Raw genomic sequence first — 21,599 nt, 5'->3', positions numbered from 1 at the left:
GATGTGTATTTTGCTGCATCATAACTTTCACAACTTTTCATAACTTTCAGTGACTGCAGTTAAACTCAAATGTCGTTAGATGCATGTTCAAATAAAGATTTTATTTTTATGTTATCTGGTGTTTTGTTGCCTTTTTTTTTGTCAAGAGCCTTGTAACAATTCAAAAAATAAATAATTAGCAACTGAGACATGTTGTTTATGGGTGTTTCTTCTGAGAGCTAAAATGCAATTTAAGAGAAGATAGACCAAAAGGGGGGAAAAAAGTCATTTTGTATGTATACTAAACACACACACACACGAAGAGTTAACTTTTCCAATTTTATTCATGCATAAATACATGCAGCAATGCATTACACATTGTAGGTGTTATCAGAATGCATATTTTCTCTGGCTGCACAAACAAGATATTACAAAATAAATTAAAGAAACAAATGACACAAATTAAAACTCAGCTGTATCTAACTTTTGTTTAATGGTGTTTAGTATCATCCACGTAAGCTACACAGCAAAACATTGTCATATGGCCATGATAAAGCGTTCTGATAAAAGCACATGCGAAACAATAAGCATTTTAGCCTATGTGAATAACATAAACAGCTGTACATCTAAACGGGGCGTATGAACATTCGGCTTTATTACCTTTTCAAAATAATTCATCACACAAGAGCTGAAGAACAGACAACACAATCCTTTCCATTCGCTTGTTTGTAGTTCAAAAGGCCACGCCCACCGCGGAACGAATCTATGAATATTCGTACTAACCCCGCCCATTGGAACAGTTTTTCACGGGAACCGAATATTACACAACACCGGGCCAAACCGAACCGGTGTAACCGAACAGCTGCGCTTCTATTTTGCCACACTAAACTTATCAATAAACACGTTTAAAATGTACAATAAACATGTCTGTTTGAATAGACGATAAACAGTTTATATTCTAAAATCTATTTAAAGGTTGTGTTCTGTGAAAATTAAATAACATTTGGATGTAAATGGTCGGCATAAAAGTAGTGTGCGGCTAAACCGTGTATCACCTTTATCTGATTGTCCGGGTCCGGAATCATTAGCACGGCATTAATATCTTCATCTGAGTTTTTCGTTGTCTCCAGATTTCTCTGCAGTTCGTGTATGTTGTTAAAAACGCGGAACATCATTTTATTCCACACAACAGGCAAGCATTACCGTTAAGTCTATTATCCACCAAAATGCAGATTCGTCACGTGACAATTCTTACGCAAATGAGATTGAGGGAGACGTTAAGTTTGTTTTGATTTATTAATTTACTTACAATAACAATTTAAAATGTATTAACTTTTACGTATTAACTTTTACATGTATTATTAACTGCATTATATGCATTTTTACTTCATAGAAAAAACGTTATAAATAAATATTTAGTAAAATTCTTTAATCTTACTGGGGGGGATTTTTTTGTTAAAAAAATCGCTTACGAACGAAACACTTGAAATGGGTTGTCGCCCAAGTCTCCTACCTCCTGGAATGTGGTAATAAAATAAAATTAGGTAATTTATATGCGGATTATGCAACTAGTATAATGTGTCACTGTCAACTGTAAATATCCCGCAGCACGAAATAAACTCTAGTTCACTGAATAAATCATTGTCAGACGAAGACACCGTAACATCGTTATTTATGGGTTCATATTAAGATAGCATGTAAATGTCTCCGATGTCTCTTTTCACTGGTTTTGTCTAATACAGTATATAAGAATAAATTAGGCTAATACTGTGGGGGTTGTTGCATTAGAAAAAGATACACTACTGCATGTGCTCTGACATTTTACAAGGGCCACATTCCTCTCTTCCATTGTCCTTTTTGTTCTAGAAAGCAGTTCACTTTAAGGAGATAAATAGCTTTTAGTTATTGTGCCTAGGAAGAGTAGACACTTGTTAAATTCATTTTTATTTTCAACAGTTAGCCTACATAGTTGAATGCAGGTCTCTGTAACTGATAATGGCAGCTTAATGAGCCTAATTAACATAATTGATTTGTAGGCATGTGTTCACCTGGTTTTCAAAGAGACGTTTGGTTGTCATTCATGTCTGCGTCTTTGATTTGTAATGTTGGACTGCAAATGATTTGATACTGTTGTTTATAGTAGCCTAATTCACATGCTGACACTGGTGTAGTGGAAATGGATACTGGGTTAGAGGACCTTGAGCTGAGAGAGTCTCAGAGGGAGTACCTAGACTTTCTAGAGGATGATGTGAATTCTTTTCTTTTTGTTTTTGATTTTATGTAGGTAATTTGGTTTGTGAACACCCTTGCAATCTCTGCATTGAATGTCATTTATCTTTTTGTCATTTATAGCAAGACCAAGGCATTTATCATGAAAAGGTCAGGTGTATGGTATCTGACGGTCAGTGTCGTCTTATTGTAAACATTAATGACCTGAGAAGAAAAAGTGAAAAAAGAGCTAAAGTATTTTATTTTATATTTTATTTTATTTTGAGCCTTCCCACAATTGTCTTGTACCATGAAGTACTTTGTCCATGAGTTTGTCCTTGAAGCTCATCTGATTAATGGTCTCTTTTCAATAGATTACTGAATAATGCTTTTGCTGAGTTGGTGGCATTCCAAAAAACCCTAAAGGATCTTGTGGCTTCAATAGACACCACTTATGCTAAGCAGTTTGAAGAGTTCCATGTTGGTTTTGAGGGCAGCTTTGGGAACAAACATGTCTCTCCACGTACTCTAAGCGCATGCTTTCTGGGAAACCTTGTGTGTGTGTGGAAGGCATTGTGACCAAATGTGAGTAGGATTTACTTTTTTTTTTTTTTTTGTCTTTGTTTTTTATTTATTATTATTATTATTGCAATTATCATTGCAAGTTTAAGGCTTGTCATTTCACATAGTTAAAAAATAATACAAAATTATTATTTTTTTTTTTTTGGGGGGAATTTCAGGCCCTGATTTTTAAATTAATATATTTAGCTCTGAGCGGTTGATACGCACATTTATAATGTGATGTTTACTCCACCTTAATTATCATTATGCATTATGTGTTGTCATTTCTAACTTGTAATTTTGATGTGTTCTGTAGGTTCCTTGGTCAGGCCCAAAATTATGCGTAGTGTCCACTATTGTCCAGCCACCAAGAAAACCCTAGAATGAAAATACACTGATCTTACCTCATTGGACGCTTTTCCTTCCAGTGCCATCTATCCAACTAAAGTGAGCTATATTTTGTATGGATCATATATTTAATGTTTTTATTTTTAATTTAATTATTTTATTTATAGAATGTAACATGTATGTAAAATGGAATGTAAATGTTAAATTAAATTAAATTGCATTTTAGTTACATAAGTATTTATGTAACTATGTAAATGTATTCATTAAACTGTTAATTTACCAATTTATTTAATTTAACTTTTTATATAACTATTTATTATTTTTCATTTGTTTATTAATCTAATTAACAATTTAAATGTAATGAAATTTGTGTAATTTATTAAACTTAATTGTATTTATCGAACAAAGTAAACAATTTGCTTAATTTGAGTAAATATTTCATTAAATTTAAATTGAAAACATTTGTGTGTGTGTGTGTGTGTGTGTGTGTGTGTGTGTGTGTGTGTGTGTGTGTGTGAAGAAAGACATTCCTAGATCATCCTCTTTTGCTGGTCCTGTAACATTCCTGTCACAGAATGTTGATCCAGGAGAATGTTCTAATTGGAAAAATCCCAATAATCATACCTTGTTGATCACTGATTTAGTATTAAGAATGTTAAGAATCATGAAATAAATTTTGCATGTGTAGGATGAAGAAAACAATCCTCTGGAGACTGAGTTTGGGCTGTGCTGCTATAAGGACCACCAGACGCTGACCATTCAGGAGATGCCAGAGAAAGCCCCTGCTGGACAGCTGCCACGTTCTGTCCACATTGCAAACGATGACCTCGTCGACCGGGTGAAACCAGGTGACCGTGTGCAGATTGTAGGGGCCTACCGTTGCTTGCGAAACAGGGCGGCTTCACCTCTGGGACCTTCAGGTGTGTAAATTTGAACTCTATCCTGAGATCAGGACTGGAACGTCATATCCTCAGGTTAGGAGATTGTGCCAACGTTCTCTGCAGATGATGTTGCCAAGATAAAGAAGTTTTGCAAAGCTCATGCTAAAGTAAGAGGAGGTGCAAACATCTTTGTTTATTTAATGAGAGATTTATTCTAAACTTGGCTGCAATTCTTGTCATGATAAACTGGTGCCAATGGTTTCTACAAGGTATTAAGGTGTATGATGCTTTTGGGAAATGCAGCTCTGATGTGTTTCATCTTTGCTATGCAAGGTAAGAGTATTGGTATGTTTCAGGATGTCTTTGAGCAACTGAGTAGTTCTTTGGCTCCCAGTATTCATGGCCATGAGTACATAAAGAAGGTCATTCTGTGTCTGCTGTTGGGAGGCAATGAGACCAACCTGGAGAATGGAACACGCATCGAAGAAGGTTATAAACGCGTCTTGGTTTTGTAAAAATGTATAATAAATCATTTATCTAAAGTAGGGACTTGTTCTCTGTCTACCTAAAATTGCCATTTTAGGTAACTATTTATTTATGGGTTATGTTTCTTGTCCTATATCAGTATCTGTCTATCTTAAATGTTGAGATTTGATACATTTAATCCATTAAATGTAATCTCCATTTATATAAATTTAATCCCATTTAAGGTTAATCTATATAGTTATGTTATAATAGAGTGTGTGTGAGAGAGAGAGAGAATATATAAATCTTTATATTATGGTTATTTAATTTATAGTTTATTTGTATACATTTAATCTAAATGTAATCCTTTTTTACAAGTAATTTTTGGACCTATTGAAACAAACACTACACATTTGACTGATTTCAGGTGATCCTTCAGTAGCGAAGTCTCAGTTGCTGCAATATGTTTTGTTCACGGCACCCAGAGCAATTCCCACCACTGGACGAGGCTCATCTGGGGTTGGTCTGACAGCTGCAGTCACGACTGATCAGGAGATGGGTAACACTTTAACATGTGATGAAGTCAGTTTATGACAAATGCCCTTGGCCATTTATTTTCTATTCATACAAGTATTCAACTTATGCAACCCTATTTTTTCATCCTATTTTTCAGGATATTGTTTATAATGTAAAATCTAGAATAAAATCTGACGTTTTCTTATATTTAGCATGATGAGTTGTTACCTACATTCTATCCTCTGGCTAATCCAGGTGAGCGTCGTTTGGAAGCAGGAGCCATGGTGCTTGCTGACAGAGGTGTGGTGTGCATTGATGAATTTGATAAGATGTCTGACATGGACCGAACAGCCATCCATGAGGTGATGGAGCAGGGTAGGGTCACCATTTCCAAAGCTGGGATTCAGGCACTGCTTAACGCTCGCTGCAGTGTGTTAGCTGCTGCCAACCCAGTGTATGGAAGGGTAAATACTGATTATTGGCTTGACTGGTAAAATTTAGGGATAATTTGCTTGCTTCGTTTTTTTTTTATTAACCCTGGTGCGTTCTTCACCCAGAATGACCAGAAGACCCCAATGGAGAACATTGGGCTCCAGGATTCCTTGCATTCCCATTTGATCTGCTGTTCATAGTTCTGGATCAGATGGATCCAGACGATCTCGGAGCATGTGCTGCGTATGCATCGCTACAGAACACCGGGAGAGCCGGAGGGAGCAGGTGAGGCTGACATCTGCTGGTCAAAGCACAAACTGCACTGGAGATGTGTGTACAGCTACAGTAGATCAGTGGTTGAAGAACTTTGTTTTAGGTGGTGGACTGTTTTAAAAGTGAAACAGAAGAAGTTTGACCAAACACTTATACTTCATGCATAGATGGGTGGAGAGGGCGGGGGTGCCTTTATTTTTAAATTGCTCGACATTTCTTGACTGTTAAACAGTTTTTACTGCTTAATATATATTTGTTTGACACTACCATTCAAAAGTTTAAAAAGAATTGAACACTTTTATTCAACAAGGACACACTGAATTGATCAGTAAAACCATTTATATTGTTACAACAGATTTAAAATAAATGCTGGTCTTTTTTGAACTTTCTGTTCATCAAAGTATCCTGAAAGAAAATTATCACCCGTTTCCACATTTAATATTTATTAAGAAGCAAAACATTTTTTTTTAAATGTACATGTCTTATAATATCTAAGAAATATTTTATTATTTATATCTGCCTACCTGTGGACAACTTGGAATGCTTCAGCCCACAGTTTGAGACCCGCTGATGTAGACCATTTCCATGTTATTCAGTTTTCTGCTTCAGAAGCTTTAGTCAGCTGTTGCTCTCTTTCTGTCATGTCTGTATCAACAGCAATGCCGCTGGGGAGTACAGTAGCTGTGTTTGCCACTGAGTACCCAAACATCACAGAAGCAGCCGGGCATAGATACAGATCTATGAGAAAAAAGACAATGTCCTGCATGGCCACAGGAAGAAAAAGTGTTTCTTCACTTTGTTTTAAAATCTACTTTGCTTCTTAGAAAGCCAGCCTACCATAATCCAGTGGGTTTCTATGATTACCCTTCTGTGAAACATTTTAAAGGGAGAAGGTTGTTACCATGGAGTTCATCAGAAAGTACATCCACGTCGCTAAGCTGGTGAAGCCAGTCCTGACACAGGAGGCTTCAGACTACATAGCAGAGGAGTATTCCAGACTCCGGAGCCATGACCAAGTCAACAGTGACTCCGCCAGGGTCTGTAGAGTCCATTTAAAGTGTAAAATCTTGGGTGCTTTTCATGTTATTGTTGCTCTTGAATTGCTTGGTTTGATTTAGACTAACTGTAACCATTCCCACAGACGATACCTGTGACCGCTCGAGCTCTGGAGACCATGATTCGATTGTCTACAGCTCACGCCAAGGCCCGCATGAATAAAACCATTGATCTGGGAGATGCAGAAGCTGCACTTGAACTCATGCAGTTTGCTTATTTCAAAAAGGCATGCAATCATTCACATCCAGAACTGATACTGTTATTCACCGTTATGTCTTTTGTCTAATGTAATCTGGCATGACTCTGCAGATTCTGGAGAAGGATAAGAAGAGGAAGGTGCCTGAGGACTCTGAGATGGACGTCTCTCAGAGCCAAGATACAGAGAGTCAAAGGAACCTAAGGTGAGTATGAAAGGGAGGTTAGCGCTACAGTTAAATCAAGTGTTTGAAGTGGCAGGTGTGAGCTGACTCTGTCTACAGGAAGCGTTCTCGCATCTTTAAAGATGTTGATGATGATGATGATGATGATGATGTGGAAATGACTCAAGAAGGAGAGAACTCTGACCCTTATGATTTCACAGAAGATGAAAACAGTAGGTCAACTCATTCACTTTGATTTCTCGGTGAGCTATGCTTAATCAATTATGCAGGTTCTGTCCATTGCTGTACTAAAGTCAATTTAACCAGTTTAGTCGTTTTTTTTTTTCCCCTCTACGTTGAATTGTAATATTTTGAATATACTAAGTGCCATTATAATATGATGTTGTCTTAAATGTGGTGATGTTGTTGACAGCTCAGCCAAGTCAGAAGAGCAGACCAGTGTCTCAGAGAAGCAGTCAAAGAAAAAAGGCTGACATCAGTCAGGACAGGTACAACAGAGTCCTCTTCATTATCAGATAATAGATTCTGACCTGTGCCAATACTGTGAATTTTTCTGCATTATTCCTCCAATACTTGCTTAGATGTTGTGCTACAATGTTGGACTGGTCTGGAATTTTTTCTGTCATGTTTCTTTGTTTGAGTCAATTCCACATTCTAACCGCACATTAGATATGGAGACTGATTTTTAGTCTTCAGGACAGCTCTACTGAAGGCCTTTAAGGTGACCCGGTCTCAGTCTGTGGTGGTGCCTGATCTTCTAACTCACATTAACAAAGGCCAGGACGAGGATGACAACCAGGTCGTGGTCTCAGAGAATGTGGTGTTTCTCATATAGAGCAGTGCCAATGGACAGCTGCATCTCTTGAAAATTCAGGAATGTAAATTACATTGCAATTATTTATAATAAAGCACTTTGTTACCGACTATAACAAACCACTAATAAACTGTGTGAGCATCAATCATTGAGTACTTATTTTGATCAAGTGCTTTTATTGATTTTTTTTACATTTAATAATTTAGCAGAAGCTTCTATCCAAAGCAACTTACTAATGAGGGATACAGAAAGCAATTCATCTTATGAAAGCAAAGAACATTAGCAGTGCTAATAATCTAGTAATAGTAGTGTCTTGAGAATAGTACAGCAGTTTTATCATATTGTTGTTGTTCATTTTGGGACCAGAGGAAGGCAAGTTATGATTCAGTAGCTCCAGCTCAGTAATGAAGACACAATCTGACAAATTCTGGAAAGATTTTTTTTTCTTCATTAAGGGCTTCATTATGTATCCTGCATGATGTCATGGGGATCTTCTAGTCCACTGTCCTTTTAAATGGACATTTGGGGTCCTGTGGGAGAAAATTCAGTTTAATGGGAGTTACTGTACTGTTTAATAATGGTACAATTATTTACTGTGGGAGGAGAAAACTGGTATATGGAAACATACAACCATCTGTCCTCTCTGGCTCAAACTCTCCGTCTCTTTCCATCAGTCTCCTCCTCCTCCGCATGTAGAACATTGCGCCCACAGCAAGACCCAGGAACATGACAGCCGCCACAAAGACACTTATTGCCACTGTTGCTGTAGAGCTTCCAATTGCGTCATCAATCTCTAATCGCAGGTCTCGGATTTCTGGTCTCCTGGGCTGAGTCTTCCAAAGTCCAGTCACATCTATCATTGAAGTTAAAAGTTAAAACTCTTATATTTCATAAGAATTTCACTGGTATGGAATAAAAATGGCAAACCATCAAGGGAGAGGAGGAAGATGACATCATCTCCTTTGATGAAGCTTCGACTCTTCAGACGATCATGTGTGATGTAATTGCTGGTACCGTAACCCGGCCCCCGGTAGAATTTACTGCCATCTGTGTCAGTGACTAGACTGCCTACTTTTCGTGGGTCGTCCCAGAAATACTCCACATTACCCATGGCTGCACAAAGAGAGAAGAAACTATTTATAAAACACATTTTATTGACTTTAAATTCAACATAATCTGTAACCAAGTATCTGTGCTTAGCATATCAGCATTAATGGCTCATAAAAATTCCTCCTCAACTCTTGGTTTGTGTCTTACGGTCAGTGGAGGTCTTGGTTGGATCTGTAGTGATCATCCTAATGTTGTTCATGCGATGTTGGATGTCTGGATTCTGGTCCATCAGCTCCATGGATGCCTGACGCCATGGACATGGCCATTGGAGATTGTCATCGTTGGGTCCAGAGGTCAAGTGGAGGTAGATTGCCATTTTATCTGGACTATCCTTCAAGCCATTAATGTACAAACCAATCTGAAATGAATAACCATCTGGGGATAGGAGGCGGGGGCTGTAGGTTTTGGAACCGGCAGGGGTTGTAGCGAGAAGGCTGGTAAAATCACGAATGCGCCAAGTGTATTGAGGACACTTGGTCTCTGAGAGGTTGATGTCATCCAGAGACAGACCACTCTTTGATGTGTCTCTTCCTTTAACCCCTTCAAACACCACTCTGAATTTATCAGCGACATCTAGCGTAACATGGTATAGTTCCCAGGAGCCTTGAAGTCCACCTAGGTTGTACAAGTATAAGTTACCCATAGGCTAAAAGGATTTATCTATTGGTGTTTTAAGCATAAATAATTATTACCACTGATCTTCTGAATGAGTCTCAGGGTTCCTTTGGGGTTTTCAGTGGTGTATTCACGCACCCAGATGTTAAGCTGGTCATCAACGCCCCCGCTGTTGTAGTGATAGAACTGCAGGCATTGGGAGCGTCTTTTGGGGTAAAAGAGGCGACTTTCCAGGTAAGCCGTGTCACCCTGGGTTCCTGTGGCTGTGCTGAAATGCATGAAGAACCCAACTCCTGTGGAAGTATAAACTTTATTAGATAATCGGGTATTAAGCCAGTCTTCTCACTTTCTCTTTGGACCTTATTATGGAGTTTAAAGATCATTTTGCATGTCATAATCCTTGACGAGAAACATCTAGAGAAGGTCAAAGAATATTTCCTTAGAGTATCAGTAAAATGTTTATCATGAAGACCAAAGTGCCACCATAATATCATAAAACAGTTATCAATGCAGGATTATGGACTATGAATTATTCAACTTTTTACACAGAGGTGATATAACAATGAATAGACAAAATTAAACAGTCTTCCATGTGACACCGCCCTATTTAAAGGAATAGTTCACCCAAATTCACCCTCATGTTGTTCCAAACCCGTAAGACCTTTGTTCATCATCGGAACACAAATTAAGATATTTTTGGTGAAATCCGAGAGCTTTCTTACCCTCCATGGACAGCATAGCATCTGACACGTTCAAGAAAGGTAGTATGGACACCGTTAACATAGTCCATGTGACATCAGTGGTTCAACTTTAATTTTATGAAGCTACAAGAGTACTTTTTGTGCACAAAACAAAAATAATGATTTTTTTAACAATTTCTTCTCTTTCGTGTCAGTCTTCAACGCGTTCAATAGAGTAGTACGATGCATAGGTGTGGTGCTGCTGATGCAGTAGGCCCTTTAGACCCTTTTCACACAGTAATACCAGTAAATTGCTGTAAAATTACCGGAACGACTTTACTGGTAAATACAAAAATGCACTGTTCACACAGGCAACGATGTTCTTTTTTTATTGGTAATGCACCATTCACACATAGGTTTCAAAGTACCGGAAAATTCTGAGACATCATTAACCAGAAATTACCTCTAAACGGCTGCGCCTCCTGGTGTTGTGTGTAAACATGGAAGGGTACTGTATATGCAGTCAGTGTTTTTGTTGATGTTTTCATTTTTGTGTCAAACGTTCACATTCATGCATCACTTTTGGTTCAGAGACATAAAATTAGACGACTTCAAACTGAACTACACAGAACAGAGTAAATGCGTCATTTGCGTCAGAATGTTATGATTGGCCCAGAGCCATTGAATTTTGAATTTCAATGGCTTTAGATTGGCCCAGAGTACATGTCTTAACGTCAGCGCGTTCTGAACTCATACATGCTCATAATAGTAATCTTCATTTTGCGTTCACACACAGCATCAGCAATTTACTGGTAATGTTACAACTTCACATACAGGTATATTGCCGGAATGAATTTACCGGTATTTTTGAAAAGGTCCTGTTCGCACATGATCTCTTAACAGTAATTTACTAGTAAAGTCTGTATCTGTGAAACGGGCTTTTGTAAACATGTCTGATGATTTCGACAGAGAGGATGACTTGCAATTTTTTGCCCAGCCTTACTTATTTGAACCAGAATATACAGGCAATGAACTAAGAAAAATGGACGTTCTACTTCAGAACAGCGGCTCCTGCATCAGCAGCACCAGACGCATGCATCGTGATACTCTCGTGAGTGCACATCGAAGACTGACATGGGAGAGAATAAAGTTGATTTAAGTCAGTATTTTTGTTTTCTTTGCACACACAAGTTTTTTCTTGTAGCTTCATAAAATTAAGGTTGAGCCACTGATGTCACATGGAATATTTTAACAATGTCCTTACTATCTTTATGGGCCTTGAACGTGGTTATTCAGTTACTATCTATACAGGGTCAGAAAACTCTGGATTTGATCAAAAATATCTTAATTTGGGTTCCAACGATGAACAAAGGTCTTACGGGTTTGGAACGACATAAGGGTAATTAATGACAGGTTTTTTTATTTTTGGGTGAACTATCCCTTTAAGAGAGTCTTTGGCCTAACTTGGTATGATGCGGTAAGACTGCAATGACAAATTTTCACAATAGGGTCACAATAGTTAAATAAAATAAATTTAAAGGGGTCATATGATGTTGCTAAAAAGAACATTATTTTGTGTATTTTTGGTGTAATGAAATATGTTTATGCGGTTTAAGGTTAAAAAAATTCATTATTTTCCACATACTGTACATTATTGTTTCTCCTCTATGCCCCGCCTTTCTGAAACGCGTCGATTTTTACAAAGTTCATCGGTTTGAAAAGCGAGGTGTGCTCTGATTGGCCAGCTATCCAGTGCGTTGTGATTGGCTGAATACCTCAAGCGTGTGACAGAAATGTTACGCCCCTTGCCATATTGTGATGCCTTGTCCCGGCCGGAACGACGAGACAAAAACATTAAAACCCATTATAAACGAGGCATTTGTTGCATCCAGTGGGGACATAATTACGGATTATAATGACTTATACTGTCTTTTTACGCATTGCACTGCATCGCGCCGCGTAAACATAAAACCATGTCTGCATTTGTGATCGGAGAAATGACAAACTACAAACGCTGCTCTACACTGCTCAAAACTCGCGTTTGAATCATCAGTGGCAAATTCTTTAAATATAAAAAAACGTACTTACAGTCTGTGTGACTCACCAAGAGCTTGTAACACTCCAAAGAGAAAGGAAAAACTGAAATCTTATCATATGACCCCTTTTAAAAAAAAAATCTTTAAAAAAACATATAGTATGTTCATAACACTATACTTTGAGTTAAATTACCTTGGCAAACAAATACAAATAATAGTAAACTCTGCGATTTGTGAGGGAGTTTCTAATACGGTGCTGAGAAAGTGACTGTAAGTTTGACATTTCTCTGTATACTTATCTCTCTGTATTTGTTTCCTCTTCTGTAAAGTAATGGAAATGCAATAGCAGATTTTTTTTCTTTTGCAGGTGGTGTACATTTTGCTAAAATATTTGCTGTGTGAAAAAGTTCAGTATTCCACACGACACTCCTGCTTGATGTGACTTGATCCCTCTGTCTGAATATGCCTACTTCCCTACTATATAGTAGATGAAAAACAATATGTGAAAAAAGTAGTGTGTCTGAATTCACAGTTAGGGTTTGATGAAACTTTACTATCCCATGGGGCCACAGGAGAAGATTTGTGAATGGCTGTAAAGTGACAGTGGTAAGGGAGTGGATGTAGTATCTCCAAATTTCATTTATACTACCTATATTCATACAGTGAAAAATAAGAAAATAATTTCTTAACAGTTTCCAGTCAAATGTTTTACCTACTTAACAGTGTGCGATTTTGGATGCATCACAACTAAATATATTTGTGGTTATGTGGATTTTGGGCCAATGAGATTTCACAATAGGCAGGGCCACCCAGCATGAAGTTGCATAAATGGAAACACGATTGCGAAATTCACTTATCTCATTTGCATGAAGTTTTATTGCTAGTGATCATGTGGCTCAAAAATGGTTTTCATTGTAAATAAATGCAAAATTAGGATGAATCCTGCTTTTGTGGTTAGGGGTGTTCATACCTTGACATTGACCCAGGTTGGTGTAGTCCGTCTGTGGACCGCCCTCTACCATTTGTACACGAGCCCACTTGGCATTTCCACCATCACCCTGGATCATACCACAGATATTCGGCTCCTCAAAGTGACAAGAGTCCAGAAAAGTTGAGGCTGTAGCTGGAAGAATTATGAAAAATGTTTAGGACAAGATGAGTGAGAGAAGCAAAGTATTAGTTGAGCAAGCAGTCTTTATCTTATCAGTCAGATTAATGTCAATACATTTATACAAAAATAATGGAGGATCATTCAGTCGAGTCTTCCACAGAAAGTGCTTAATCATAAACTTACTACAATTGTATAGCCGGTTCAGCTTGAGCAGGTCACTGTCACTAAACTCCATGCGTTGACCAATCACATCCAAGAATTCTGGTATTTTGGTAACGATGGTTGGTTCACTGGCTTTGCTGAAGGATGTCTTACTGTAGTGCATGACTGAACCATAATCATAGGGCACACCGAGAGAGCTTGACACAGTTTCATCATATGAATTAAAGTTGTGCTCTTTACCTAAGTGAGAAACAAACGGCAAAACAGTTAATAAACAAACAGGCGTGTATTTAATATTAGAATATATAGATTTTAGGAGTTTGGCAAGACAGAATGATGTTATTATTGATGCGAGTATTTAAGAATTCAATAGTTACCCTCTTGAATCTGGTCCCACATGATGGTGACATAGTCGTCTCTGTCAGATCTGGACTGCTCGTGCCAGAAACCCAGCGCATGCAGAAACTCGTGCTCCACTGTTCCTAAACTGTCACAGTTTGCACCAATTGACAACTCTTGTTTCCCCATCTGTCGATTCCCCACCTTTGAGTAACATCTGATTGAACAATAAAAACATCCTGACAGTCAATGCAAGAAAGGCCCAATGTTTGCACATGTCTGAAAAGATCTAACATGTTGTTATTATTAGTCTAATTTAAAATAAATTTAAATTATTAACTTTTCAATAACTTAAAAAAATCCATGAGCATGGAGCATGGCAATATTAGTTAAAATAATGTTTTTGACGTTTTCTTACCCACTGCCTTTAAATACGAAAATGTAGTTTGGCTCTCCATCCCAGGCTTTGAAGTCAACACAGGTCTTGAGTCTGTATTGCTCAAATGCTTTCAGTATCATACCTTTAGCATTGATTTCTATTAGAGAGAGAGAGAGAGAGGACAGTGAGTGAGCAATTTGGAGCATATATTAAGTTAGAATTTGAATAGCTGAATTGAACAGCTAAACTGAATCAATTATTATATATTCACAGACCAAGGCTGCTGTCTAGGACATATGGCACAGTGGTCGGCCAGCGATACTCTTCACCCAGAATAGTGTTTCTGCCTTCTCCCTGTTAAATATAAACCAAACATGGATTTAGCTAAATTTATACAACCCTGTAACTTGCAACTGTTTTATTTGATTTTGTTTTGTTTGAATAAAATCTTATTATTTAGTTGTCATGTTTAGCACTTGAAAATTTACTGTATTTAACTGTATTTACACATTAGTTTGAGGTTACTGTTGACATTTTCTGAAGGTTAAGAATGTCCTAAAAAATTATTTTATTATTTTTCAGGCCCGGAGATTCAGGCCCTACTTTGTATCCTGTTTGTGGAAAGTGGCATGAGAATTTGCTCTAAGAAAACACTGACCTCATTTATCAAAATGTCTCCTTCAACCAGGTCAAGTCCTGCCGCTGTTGAATGAGACAGCAGTTAATGTAAAACTGTTATAGAAATTAAGCTACAGATTTAAGACATGATATTAATGTTTCCACAAACCTTCATTTATTTCAAATATATCCTGGTCTTTTCCATTATCCACATCAACCTCTGTATTGCCTACAAAAAAAAAAGTCAAATTCAGAGCATAGTACTGTATATAAAATCATTGCATCATATGAATACATTGTTATATTAAATTAATTGATTGTTATGACTTACCTGTGAGTGAAGATGTTGGCTTTTAAAGAAAACATTTGAGTGATAAGTGTCAAAGGTGCACATTTACATCAACAAACTACAGTGCAAGCTTTGATATTGTATAACCTGCTATCATGAAATAACCACAAACTATTTCATCATAAAACTCATTCAGTCTTGAACAAGGCCATTACATTTTACTACAACAACAGCTGTGTTAGTTTTGCTATAACATATTATCATTTGCTTTTGTTTAGCACAATAATCAACACATGATCACAAAATTTTTGTTTCTATAATATCTGAATTCTACACTCACCAAACACAGGGCTGTGGCACATACGCACAGAATCAGCAATGCATGGAGAGACGCCATGAGAACTTCACTCTGAGACGCTCTCTTCAGAACATCAGTGCATAGTGTATTAACCAATTTATAGAACAAAAGAGCTAAGTCTGCAATGATAAGAGCCTGTACCTGATAGTATATGATTTATTACACTAACTGTCAACGTGATATTATTAGACATGATAAAAGTAATTATTGATAATGATTTGGCTAACACTTAGTAGGAGTTTAAAGGAATAGTTCACCCAACATGAAGATTTGCTCACCCTCAAGCCATCCAAGATATAGATGAGTTTATTTCTTCATAGGAACAGATTTGGAGAAATTTAGCATTACGTCACTTGCTCACCAATGGATCCTCTGCAGTGAATGTATGCCATCAGAATGAGAGCCCAAACAGCTGATAAAAACAAATAATTTTTGTTTAGAACTGTTTTGGACTGCTTTCACTTGTAAATGGTGTTTGATCTGTGCATGTTTCTCTCCTGATTCAGACGAGATGACTGTTTCACTAGAGAAAGCAACGATATGGATAGAGTACATGTATTTTAACCAGAAGCAATGGTTTGAAGTTAAAAATGTTTTGATGGATTTGTTTCTTACAAACACACAACTTTTTGCACAAGAGGATTGTGATGTTTTATCAGCTGTTTAGACTCTCATTCTGACGGCACCCATTCACTGCATAGTGAATCCACTGGTGAGCAAATGATGTAATGCTAAATTTCTTCAAATCTGTTCTGATGAAGAGAAAACCCATCTACAGCTTGGATGGCCTGAGGGTGAATTTTCAGTAAATGTTCATTTTTGGGTCAACCATTTCTTTATTTGCACACATACTTGCTTAGATGTTGTGCTACAATGATGGACTGGTCTGGAATTTTTTCTATCATGTTTCCTTTTTTCCCTCATTTTGTTTGAGCCAATTCAACAGGCTAACCGCACATTAGATATGGAGACTGATTTTTAACAGCGTGGCCCTTTTGACTTGACATGTTTAGATTGAAAGTCTTTAAGGCAGCTCTACTGAAGGCCTTTAAGGTGACCCGGTCTCAGTCTGTGGTGGTGCCTGATCTTCTAACTCACATTAAAAGGCCAGGACAAGGAGTTTGACTAGTACGAGATTAACCTTCTGCTGGAGCGCATGCAGGATGACAACCAGGTCATGGTCTCAGAGAATGTGGTGTTTCTCATATAGAGCAGTGCCAATGGACAGCTGCATCTCTTGAAAATTCAGGAATGTAAATTACATTGCAATTATTTATAACATGCCAGCACTTTGTACAGACTACAACATACCAATTATAAACTGTGGGAGCATTAATTTCATTTTTATTTATTTATTTATTTTTATTTTGCTTTTACATTTATTCATTTTGCAGACACTTACAAACTTACAAATGAGGAATACAAGAAGAAATTCACCTTAAGGAGGCAATGAACATGAGAAGTGCTAGTAATCTAGTATAATGTTTCTTGGGAATAGTACTTATAAGGTTTTTTCTTTTTTTGATCAGATAAATGTTTAATGCAAGTTATGATTCAGTCACTCCAGCTCAGTAATGAAGACACAATCTGGCAAATTCTGGAAAGATTTCTCTCTCTCTCTCTCTCTCTCGCTCCACTGAGGCTTCATGATGTATCCTGCATCTCATGGGGATCTTTTAGTCCATGGTCCTTTTAAAAGGAACTTTGGGATTCTGCAAGAGAAAATTCAGTTTAATGGGAGCAGTGTTGAGAAGGTTAATTTGGAAATGTAATAGGTTACAGATTACAAGTTGCCCTATTTAAAATGTAATAAATAGTGTATCTATTTCAATTGCTTTATTAAAGTAATGTTACTGATTACATTTGATTATTTTTTATTATTTTTCTAAATTTCAAATGTTTTTAATGGTTAATCATTTTCAAACATTTAAAGGGAGCGGAGTCCAGCCCAGGGTCGTCACATGTGGTTGCCGCAAGCTCGCCGGACACTCCTTCGTCAAATCCGCCGGCCGCCAGCCTCCGCTCACTCTAGCCCGGCCGCCGCTCACTCTAGCCCGCCTGCCTCCCCTCACTCTAGGCGCCTGCCTTCTCTCACTCAAGCCGCTGGCCGCTGCTCACTCAAGCCCGCTGTGTGTGACACTGTGTTTCGTTGTGAAAGTGAAACTGAACCTTAAACCGCATAAACACATTTCATTACACCAAATACACAAAATAATGTTCTTTTTAGCAACGTCATATGACCCCTTTAAAGCAGGCAGTAGTACTCAACACTGATTACTGTCAGACTTTCAAAATCGTTCTTCACTTGAATTAAGATTATGATCATTTCATTTTAAAGCACAGCCACCACAATATCAGACTTTAGCACCTCAATTTACTTTGAGATCATTCTGAGGTTAAATACTGATTTATAATTATAAAAAGAAACCATTTAATAGCTATGATACTGTTTTTGAAATCAAATCTTTGCATATCTATGGCAGGAAACACTGATATCTAATGAGTCCTTGGAAAAGAAAAAAAACAGTTAACAAATCTTAAAAAATAAAATATATACATAACCCTAAATATGAAATAAGACATTTGTCCTATTCTGGTCCTAAACTCCTGAAACACTGGAGTCTCATATTTTAGAGAAGTCAATCATATGTATGTGTGTGAAAATATTCAGATAACCCCTTTGTAATTGTTAACATTTTCATAGGTAACTGTAATTTAATTACACATTTTTCTCAGTAACTGTAACAGATTACAGTTACATTTATTTTGTAATTAAATTACGTAATTCCGTTACATGTAACTAGTTACTCCCCAACACTAAATGGCAGTTACTGTACATCCATTTACATTTAATAATGAATAATGGTAGGCCTACTATTATCAAGTGTGGGAGGAGAAAACTGGTATTTGGATACATACAACCATCTGTCTCTTTGGCTCCTCCTCTGCATCACGGTCATCAATCTCTAATCGCAGATCTCTGATTTTTGGTCTCCTGGTCTTCAAAAGTCCAGTCACATCTATTTATGAAGTTGAAATTTAAAACTCTTGTCATATTTCATAAGAATTTCACTGGCATTGAATAAGAACTGCAAACCTTCAAGGGAGAGGAGGAAGGTGGCATCATGTCCTTTAATAAAGCTTCAACTCTTCAGACGATCATGTGTGATGTAATTGCTGGTACCGTTACCCGGCCCCCGGTAGAATTTACTGCCATCTGTGTCAATGACTAGACTGCCTACTTTTCGTGGGTTGTCCCAGAAATACATAACTTTACCCATGTCTGCACAAAGAGAAAAGATACTATTTATAAAACACTTTTGTGACCTGTGCTGGCAAAATGAGTCACAATGAGCAAGTTTTCAAAAATGAGTGATTTTTCACATTTCACATTCTCCATTAAAAGGCCTTCAAAAGGCCTTCATGAATTGTTGTAATCAGATGAAAATGACTGAGCTACACCCTTTTGAAGTCGAAAGAGTCAGCCGTGTGAGGCACTTTTTATTATGGATGGATGCGCTTTATTACACTTCTTTTGGACTAATGAACTGCAACACCCACTGACTGCCATTAAACAGCTTGGAAGATCAAAGACAATTTTTAATATAACTCCGATTGGATTCATCTGAAAGAAGGAAGTCATATACGCCTAGGATGGCTTGAGGGTGAGTAAATAATGGGCTAATTTTCATTTTTGAGTGAACTATCCCTTTAAGACCTACTGTAATGCACGGATCTAATGTAATTTTACACATCAGATGTTTTTCCCCAGCAGTTCCATAAACGTTAAGGAACTTAAGACATGACAGATTATGTTTGCGTGAACACTTTAATACTGTAATCAAAGCCACTAGAAGGCAAGCCTGCAACCATTAGCTAAAAAAAAAAGCGGAATGGCTAAAGCTAACGCTTCCGGTCTGGCAGTACGTGGGAAAGGAGGCCAGAGGCCGTTTTTTTTTTAATGGATGTCAATGGAGCAGTGACTTCACTACGTAGAATAAACAGCTATTTAAAGGAAACGGCTTATCTGCTAATCTTCAACATGTTTTACACTAAACAATACTTTTGGATTGAACAATTTTTAGAGTTTACCACAAAACAAATGCCATTTTATGAGAGAAGTCACTGACTTTTTGCGACAGCTGGGATTCAGTTTACGGCACTTCCCATTCATTCCTATGGTATCCGTAAACGGCGACTGAGTGTCGTGCAACTCTGACTGAAATTCAATGACATCAAGGCTGTAATGTGATTGGTTATTAAGGGACACGTAATCCAAGTTAGCCGTTACGCTTTCTCCAATAGTAAGTAATACAGACCCTCTCATCTCCCTACAGTAGGACAATCTCTGCTGTAATTCTGTATATATTTATCAGGATCGCGCGCTACCGGAAACACCTTTTATGCAGGCGCTGCGGATGAAAGTCAGTGCGAGAAGCGAGTGGAGAAACGGTCCCCTCAGAAAAAAAATAAAGATAATTTTAGATGCTTAATTACTATTTGGAGCATTGGGATCGAGACAAGGGCTTAATGAACTCCTTTTTGTGAAAACCCCAAATCTGACTAAAATCTACATTTTTCACTTTTTTGTTTTACCCGTGCTCATTCTGACTCATTTTGCCAGCACAGGTTGCGTTTTGTTGACTTTTATCTCTAAATAATCTGTAACCAAGTATCTGTACTTAGCACATCAGCATTAATGGCTCATAAAAATGACTAATATCTATAACTTTGTGTCTTACAGTCAGTGGAGGTCTTGGTTGGATCTGTAGTGATCATCCTAATGTTGTTCATGCAATGTTGGATGTCTGGATTCTGGTCCATCAGCTTCATGGATGCCTGATGCCACGGACATGGCCATTGGAGATTGTTGTCTTTGGGTCCAGAGGTTAAGTGGAAGTAGATTGTCATTTTATCTGGACTATCCTTCAAGCCATTAATGTACAAACCAATCTGAAATGAATAACCATCTGGGGATAGGAGGCGGGGGCTGTAGGTTTTGGAACCGGCAGGGGTTGTAGCGAGAAGGCTGGTAAAATCACGAATGCGCCAAGTGTATTGAGGACACTTGGTCTCTGAGAGGTTGATGTCATCCAGAGACAGACCACTCTTTGATGGTTTTCTTCCTTTAACTCCTTCAAACACCACTCTGAATTTATCAGAGACATCTAGCGTAACATGGTATAGTTCCCAGGAGCCTTGAAGTCCACCTAGGTTGTACAAGTATAAGTTACCCATAGGCTAAAAGGATTTATCTATTGGTGTTTTAAACATAAAGAATTATTACCACTGATCTTCTGAATGAGTCTCAGGGCTCCTTTGGGGTTTTCAGTGGTGTATTCACGCACCCAGATGTTAAGCTGGTCATCAACGCCCCCGCTGTTGTAGTGATAGAACTGCAGGCATTGGGAGCGTCTTTTGGGGTGAAAGAGGCGACTTTGCAGGTAAGCCTTGTCACCCTGGGTTCCTGTGGCTGTGCTGAAATGCATGAAGAACCCAACTCCTGTGGAAGTATAAACTTTATTAGATAATCTGGTATTAAGCCAGTCTTCTCACTTTCTCTTTGAACCTTATAATGGAGTTTAAAGATGATTTTACATGTCATATTGAAATCCTTGACAAGAAATGTCTAGAGAACGTCAAAGAATATTTCCTTATGGTATCAGTAAAATGTGTTTATCATGAAGACCAAAGTGCCACCATAATATCATAAAACAGTTATCAATGCAGGATTATGGACTATGAATTATTCAACTTTTTACACAGAGGTGATATAACAATGAATAGACAAAATTAAACAGTCTTCCATGTGACACCGCCCTATTTAAAGGAATAGTTCACCCAAATTCACCCTCATGTTGTTCCAAACCCGTAAGACCTTTGTTCATCATCGGAACACAAATTAAGATATTTTTGATGAAATCGGAGAGCTATCTGACCCTCCATAGACAGCAACGCAACTGAAATGTTCCCAGGTCCAGAAACGTAA

The 21,599-nt window shown here is 37.7% G+C and overlaps 1 protein-coding gene and 2 pseudogenes across 1 annotated transcript; 1 reads left to right on the top strand and 2 right to left on the bottom strand.

Annotated features, from left to right (window-relative positions):
• Window positions 1-2,155: 2,155 nt before the first annotated feature.
• Window positions 2,156-16,874, top strand: LOC107687172 (maternal DNA replication licensing factor mcm3-like; annotated as a pseudogene).
• On the bottom strand, window positions 8,090-15,685 carry LOC107687173 (meprin A subunit beta-like). Its single transcript, XM_016484397.1, has 14 exons — window positions 15,593-15,685; window positions 15,295-15,313; window positions 15,133-15,192; window positions 15,004-15,047; window positions 14,621-14,699; window positions 14,385-14,502; window positions 14,005-14,183; window positions 13,649-13,867; window positions 13,325-13,477; window positions 9,716-9,931; window positions 9,171-9,638; window positions 8,841-9,026; window positions 8,542-8,766; window positions 8,090-8,443 (listed from the first exon to the last, which is right to left on the bottom strand). Coding segments are annotated over exons 1-14 (2,025 nt in total). The 5' UTR covers window positions 15,650-15,685; the 3' UTR covers window positions 8,090-8,441.
• Window positions 16,875-17,103: 229 nt separating the features above from the next.
• The window catches only part of LOC107687174 (meprin A subunit beta-like), an 18,405-nt pseudogene continuing 13,909 nt past the window's right edge, over window positions 17,104-21,599 (bottom strand).

The sequence above is a fragment of the Sinocyclocheilus anshuiensis genome, unplaced genomic scaffold (genome assembly GCF_001515605.1).
Source record: "Sinocyclocheilus anshuiensis isolate Anshui unplaced genomic scaffold, SAMN03320099.WGS_v1.1 scaffold1355, whole genome shotgun sequence".
In the NCBI taxonomy this organism is placed as follows: domain Eukaryota; kingdom Metazoa; phylum Chordata; class Actinopteri; order Cypriniformes; family Cyprinidae; genus Sinocyclocheilus; species Sinocyclocheilus anshuiensis.
The sequence above is the reverse complement of the archived record's forward strand: the minus strand, read 5'-3'. Positions and strand labels throughout refer to the sequence as shown.